The following is a 7,428-nucleotide window of genomic DNA, read 5'->3' on the forward strand; positions in this document are numbered from 1 at the left end:
CAGAATTAGGGATGCACCGATACCAGTTTTCCGGTATCGAGTACGAGTACTGATATTTATATTTCGGTACTCGCCGATTCCGAGTACAGGTACTTCCGGTAGCATAGAGCTGGCTTCCCAGGGGAGCCAGGCGGCGTGTCATTACCCAGTGCCCGGCTTCTTGATCGACTCGATCAGCATTGAGCCGTCCAAACAGCATGGAGCCAGCTTCCCGGCTCCATTTTCCCTTGCGGCACTGCCAGTCAGAGGAAATCTACCTCTGACCAGAAGTTCCAGTATCGGAAAGGTATCAGAGTATTTGGGTGAGTACGAGTACTTGCCCAAATACTCGGTATCGGCACCGATACTAGTTATCGTTATCAGTGCATCCCTAACGGATACCAGTTTTTCGATATCGAGTACGAGTACCGATATTTTGCTTCTGGTACTCGCCGATACCGGTGCTTTTGCTGGAATGGAGTCCGCTTCTCGGGCAGTCGGGAAACCAGGCGGGATGTAATGACATGCTGCCCAGGTTCCTGGTTGCCTGGGAAGCCGACTCCATGTTTTTTGGCCGGCTCTATTGTGAATGGCCGGTGAAACCGGCTTCCCAGCCAGTCAGCATGGAGCCAGCTTCCCAGCCAATCGGGAAGCAAGGAGGTGTGGCATTACTCGCCACCCGGCTTCCTGATTGTCCAGGAAGCCAGCTCCATGTTCCCCTATGGCACTGCCGGTCAGGGGAAATTTTCCTATGACCGGATGTTCCGGTATCGGGGAAGGTATCGGAGCATTTCAGCGAGTACGAGTACTTGCCCAAATACTCGGTATCGGCACCGATACTAGTATCGGTATCTATGCATCCTTAGAATAGAAGTAGAACTGAAGTCAATTTTTTTTCTTTTTTAGATAGAGTAAGGGAGGGTTATATCCCAAGTCAGCTTTTTTTTTTTGCCATCTGTGACCCATTGGGAGATTTCCCGTCACTTCCTATTCGATAGCCTCAACAGGAAGTGAGAGGAAATTCATCTAAAGCAGGGGTGGGCAACTTTGGCCCTCCAGCTGTTGTGGAACTACAAGTTCCATGAGGCATTGCAAGACTGACAGTTACAGGCATAAGGCAGAGGCATGTTGGGATGTGTAGTTAAAGCACAGCTGGAGGGCCGGAGTTGCCCACCCCTGTTCTAAAGTGAGTGAAATCCATTGTGGTTACCAGAACTATTGTCCCCATTGGAAGATTTCCCTTCTATTCCTGTTCTGATGACAACCAAAAATGTGGGATTTTCTTCCACATTAAATGATCGCACAACTTTTATCCAAGATTCACACATTTTCCTTATTGGAGTGAGTTTGGAAAATGTTTGAAAGTGTGATTCTTGAGTGAAAAACATTGAGTAGACCCCATTACTTAAAGGACATCTCCCCAATTATAACTTCATCTCTGGATCAGGAGTAGGGGAGTTTAATGATGTGAAATATACTTTCCTCCATGTGTCAGATCCACAGATCTTCAATGATCCAGATCTATACAGTTTTCGAATGTAAAATGGCCGATAAAGGTTGTTTTATTTTGAATGATCCTTTTTCCCATTTAGTTGAATCCGTGGCCTGAGTACATCAACCAGAGACTGGAGATCTATAACAAACTAAAAGCGGAGCATGACGCCCTTCTGGCAGAGAGGGCCGCAAAGAACAGCAAGCCCATAAAGGTGACTTTACCGGATGGGAAGCAAGTGGATGCAGAGTCCTGGAAGACCACCCCATACCAAATAGCTGCTGGCATCAGGTAAGGAGCGTCTGCCATTCAGAACGTCTTTTTTGTTGTGCCATTTTTTTTTTTTTTTTCTTGTTGAAATAAATATTTTTTTTTTTTTTTACTGATTGACATAAATCCAGAAATTTGAAAGGACTCTGGGGAAACGTTATTCTTAATCCTTGCAGGGGGGCTACCCCCCTGTACTGCAAGGGTTAATTGCTCGTTTTCATCTAGGGTGCAAAATAACAATTATACTCACCCGATCCTCGCAGCTGGCTGGTTGTTGGAGCGCAATACGTGACGTGATGACTTAAGGGACCTTAGACCTCTGGAGCGGAGGGGGAGAGAGGCTGGAAGGACCAATCTAACAGCCAGCCAGCTCTGAGGTTCAGGCGAGTATAACTTTTTGACAGAAAACGAACACTTAAAGGAGAATTATGAGGCGAGTGATTTTCACTCAGCCTCATAATCTGAGCCAACCTGTGACAATGAAACTGTCACAGGTCGGCTCAGTAGATCGGGAAGTGAGCGAACACATAACGGCGCTCGCTCACTTCTCGATCTATCCCTGCAGAGACCCGTAAATGTCACTCACGGCCCCAGGGATTCCCACCCGCTCCGATCCTCCATCTATGACTGGCGGAACGGGAGGGGGGGGGGTCACAGCTGCCAATCCCACAGATGGGTGGATCTCGACAACAATGTCTGGATCTGTCACGGCTGCGGTGTCTCAGTATACCGTGAGCTGTAGCTGGCGGTATACTGAGCTTTGGGTCACGGGGGAACTCTAGTTTGTGTTCTCCCGTGACCCTTAGGAGAACTATGGGGAAAAGCCCTGACCCCATAGTTCTCCTTTTTAATCCTCGCAGTAGCCCCACTGCAAAGGTTAAGAATACATTTTCCAAATTTCTTCTTTAATATCTGAGTTTAACTGTAATCTAGGGATACAACTCAGAAATTATTTTCATCGATTAGTTGGCTGAAAAAAAAAATATATACCATCCTTTTTATTACATCCATCCTTTTTATTACAGGTATTTATACAATTTTACACAGCTCTTTACATCACATTCACATCAGTCCCTGCCCTCGAGGAGCTTACAATCCGAGGCACCTATCTCGCATGCATACGTGCAGGGACACTTTAGACTGTAGCCAATTAGCCTTCCAGCATGTCTTTGGAGTGTGGGAGGAAACCGGAGTACCCGGAGGAAACCCACGCAAGCACAGGGAGAACATGCAAACTCCTTTGCAGATAGTGACCTGGCCAGGATTCAAACCAGGGAGCCCCAGTGCTGCAAGGCAGAAGCGCTAACCATTAATCCAGTGTGCTTAATTTAAAATAAAATACACAAATGCCGTGTTACAAACATGAAGTTTTTACTTCAGAATAAAACTGCATGCACAGTTTTTTTTTCAATCGCACCGCACTGGAATGCACAGCATTGTGCTACTGAGTGTTCTGATGCGGGCGGGAGGCACGTTTGGGATGCCATTGAAATGAATGCCACCGCAATGCATCTCCTGCACCAAAATTTGTCGGGCTGAAACCAAAAATTACTTTTTCCCACCTTTTTTTTTAAATTTATTTTTTATAATTTGGGGGGAAAGCGGCTTCATTTCTTAACTTCTTTTTTAATATATTTGTAATTTTTTTTTTCACTTTATTGTTAGGGGCTTTGGGGAAAAATCAGGGGTCTGTCTAGACCCCCTGATATATCCCTTTCAAATTAGAAAAAGAGATTGAGAACACAGAGTCCTCAATCTCATTTTCTGCAGCCCCAGTACTCCATGAACTGGAAGTACACAGGATTCCTGTTCATTTATAAATTGAGAAGATCGTATCTGTTTACAATGTCCACAAGGAAGTGATGTAGAGCACTTCCTGTTTGTCCATTATTGGGGACACAATATCTGAATACTATGTCCTTGGTTATTTACAAACATCGTAGTAATCAGTACTGATCGCTGTGAAGATCGTCCCGCAGCTTCCCCCCGCACTGCCACGCTCGCCTCCTGACCGCTCTCCTTTACACTAAGCGGCCTTTTTTTTTTTTTTGTGAACAGGACACACTGAAAACAACTGTTTTTATAATGTGATCTGTCCACACCATACGTGTGCTGCATTTTTCTGCACACCACCGCCCGACGGATATAGTGTGATCAAGCCCTGGAGGGTAAGGGCTCATTCACATCATGTCCGTTTAGCTGCGTTGACCTGCATTGATCAAGGGTAGGCAACCTTGGCATTCCAGCTGTAGGGAAACGACAACTGTCAATATGCCTCTGACAGTCATGCCTGTAGCTGTCAGCCTTGCAATGCCTCATGGGATATGTAGTTCTACAGCAGCTTGAGTTGAGGCTGCCTGCTCCTTGTGTAGATCAACGAAGGCTCAACGTCCGGGCACACAGAAAAAACTACAATGATATGGGGAGGTGTATTAACTGAAAACACTGCGGGTCACTGCACTGCAATGTGCATAAAGCTGAATGAAGTGTCATTTCTTGACACTTCAATAAAGTTTTAAAAAAAAGGAGAAAAATGCGAAGTGTTATACATTGTAACAATACATTGCACTTTCCATTGTTGCCGCTACACATTTCATGGCAATCGTTTTTTAGCATGTGCGTTGCTGTGAACAATCCCTAAGGCGCGTTGCGGTGACTGATATTGTTCTGCAGCAGATCGCCATTCACCCCAAGGGCACAAAAGGGCACATACAAAACGCTAAAATGAAACATTTTAGCAGACAGGTATGTGTGACTGTACCCTAAATGAGAACAGAGCTCGGAGGGAAGATAGAAAACCTAATTGCTGGGATCCCCAAGACCTAAATTATGCCACTTAGCTGGAGCCAGCAGACTCCACTTGAAACCAAAATATCACTTTAGTGGACAAACCTTTTAAAAGCCGATAAAAATGACATATAAAACGGCCACAGTGAGAGCCCTCTGCTGACCTATTAATTTTGTATTGCAGCCAAGGCCTTGCTGATAACACAGTTGTCGCAAAGGTGAATAATGTGGTTTGGGACCTGGATCGCCCTTTGGAAGAGGACAGTTCATTGGCACTGCTGAAATTTGATGATGAAGAGGCCCAGGCGGTAAATATAAAGTTATACTTCCCTGGAAAGCAGAGCCGGCTCGCTCTCAGGCTGGTCCTTGCAGCCTCTCTCCCATTCCCCTGCAGTGGTCTATGGTCACGTAAATTCTCCGGTCTCTGAAGCCCGTCTCTTCCTACGCTGCAGCTTTGGAATATTTCTCCGCGTCCTCATGTCTATACACTGTGTATTGAATGTGATGATTTACAGGACCATAGACCACTGCAGCGGAGGGGAAGAGGGGCTGGAAGGGCCAGTTTAAGAGCAAGCCGGCTCTGCTGTCCAGGTGAGTATAACTTTTTTTTTTTAGCACCTAGACAAAAATGATCAGTTAACCCTTGCGGTGCGGGAGTAGCCCCACCGCATGGGTTAATACAAGTTTTTTGCCTGGCGTTCTTTAAAATCATAGCAACTTTTGAAGGACATTCCTCAAATCTCGAATTACATTATCGAATGTTCAGATGAGATTTTTCATTTGATCGTTCTTTTAAAATTCTACCGGTGTATGGCCAGCTTTACTCAATTAAAGTGACATTTTTAACATAAAACAATACTGTAATGTGTGCCTTACTGTAATCCATGGTTGTTTCCCTTCTCTTTGCTGCTCTTCCTTTTAAATCCTCATGTCTTCTCATGCTTGGGGAGAACTTCCCCTTTCAGCTCAGGGCCTCTTCCTGTAGTGCTGGCTCAGGTTTCAAGCCTATACAAATCTATACACAGACACCGTGTATCCATTCCTAAGACAAGGCAGTCTGCTGCAAAACAGAAGTTCTGCCCAGCATGAGAACAGATACAAATTTAAAAGGAAGAGCATCAAAGAGAAGGGAAACAACCATGGATTACAGTAAGGCACACATTACAGTATTGTTTTATGTTAAAAAATCTGAGGGTTTAATGTCACTTTAAGCTAACTGTACACTTCGTAACATTTGAGCTGTGGGTGGACCTGTTAGCACCACATGGCTTGACAAAGTCAGTTTTTCAATCGACTTTTGTGGAAGGATCCATTTGGAAGCGGTGACTGCAGCCAGTCAGATGTAGTCACTGTGTATAGTTTAGCGTGGTTGGGGGAATAGATTGATTTCCCTCATGCAGCCCTCAAGCCTGAAAAATAGAAATCTTAAAGTGTATGGCCAGCTTTAGTCACAGGCTGGCAGAAACATAAAGATAGTGCTGAACTTTTTGTCAGAAATTCAAGCTTGCTTTGTAAATTGAGTTCACTGTGCGATCATTTGTAATACCAAGATTTTATTATTATTTAAGGAAATTAAATAAGTTATTTAGGTTTCTAAATAAAAAAAAAAAAAAATTAGTAAGTGCCCAAAAAACGATTCTGTTTTTCCGTGAAATATCTCTTCTAATTATTTTCCTGTAACCAGCATCTCTCATTGTACAGGTATACTGGCATTCCAGCGCGCACATTATGGGAGAAGCTATGGAACGGGTGTATGGTGGATGCTTATGCTACGGGCCTCCTATTGAAAATGGGTTTTATTATGACATGTTTCTGGATGAGGGGTAAGAGCACTCGAATATTTTTCTTTATAGATCAGGGAATAACCTGTTTACTCTTTTTTTTTTGCTTGGCCTATCAAAGGTTTGCATTTATCTGCATAGCAGGTTACACCCCCTTTTCATCTGCCTATAGGATTTAGCACAAATTAGTTAGACCAGTATATTAGTATGTTAAAGGGTATCTGACATCAAGCTGCCTACCTGTGTGAGAAGCATTAGATGGACCCATACAAACAGAAGAAAAGCTGGCCGCACACTGCATTCCGCTCCCATAATTTACTGAAACTTGTACCACATCACTGGTGTCCCGCTCTAGGTCTGCCCTGGCTGACACGTTTCACCCAATCATGGACTTGGGGGGTTATTCAAAAAACTGCCAAAGACAGCCGAATGAATAACCGAACAGAAGTGAAGGGAGCCGAAGCCTGTTCAGCTATTCACTGCAGCCCTGTACTGCTATATTCCCCTTTGGTTCGGCCGAACAGCCTCAGCGCGTTCAGACAAACTGAAGGGAAGAACCCGTTCACCCCAGCCAATGCAACATTGGATCGACTGAGGTGAACGTTCGTCAGTTCCTTCTCTGCTGTACGCACTCTTGTGAATAGCACATACAGCAGCCCTTCGGTTCGGCTGGACTGAATTGTTCCTGCCGCGGAAGCGAACCGAAGGATTAGCCAAACGTTCGGCTACATCCTTTGGCTCTTTAGTGATTAACCCCCTTAGTCTAAGAGATGAGGGTGGACCAGGTTAGGCTGTGCTTTATACCATCAAGTGCATGTCATTGCATGGTAACACAAAGGAGACCTGCCTTATGTCCCCTTTAATTGTGTTACCATGTAATGACATGCACATGGCAAACAAACAGGAAGGTATCATACAATATCATACAGTGTCCTGCAAATTCAACAATCCTATTATATACATAAGTACATAAATACATTCATTTATAAATTATATATGCAATATGCCAACCATAGAGCAATTGCCCTATGCATAGTGATGCAGAACAGGAGTTTGTGTATCCTGTATTCTACAACTAGCCTGTAATGAGTGAGAATAGATAGTGATTATTTATATATA

General features: G+C 44.3%; 1 protein-coding gene across 2 annotated transcripts in view; it reads left to right on the forward strand.

Annotated features, from left to right (window-relative positions):
* TARS (threonyl-tRNA synthetase) overlaps positions 1 to 7,428 on the forward strand; it is a 53,538-nt gene that overhangs the window by 12,593 nt on the left and 33,517 nt on the right. For both annotated transcript variants that reach the window (XM_018570620.1, XM_018570627.1), the window contains exons 3-5: positions 1,572 to 1,762; positions 4,713 to 4,836; positions 6,230 to 6,351. In XM_018570620.1, the coding sequence (XP_018426122.1) occupies positions 1,572 to 1,762; positions 4,713 to 4,836; positions 6,230 to 6,351 (437 nt within the window). The remainder of the gene's footprint in view (positions 1 to 1,571; positions 1,763 to 4,712; positions 4,837 to 6,229; positions 6,352 to 7,428) is intronic.

Source organism: Nanorana parkeri, unplaced genomic scaffold, assembly GCF_000935625.1.
Source record: "Nanorana parkeri isolate BGI_ZX_2015 unplaced genomic scaffold, ASM93562v1 scaffold38, whole genome shotgun sequence".
Taxonomy (NCBI): Eukaryota; Metazoa; Chordata; class Amphibia; order Anura; family Dicroglossidae; genus Nanorana; species Nanorana parkeri.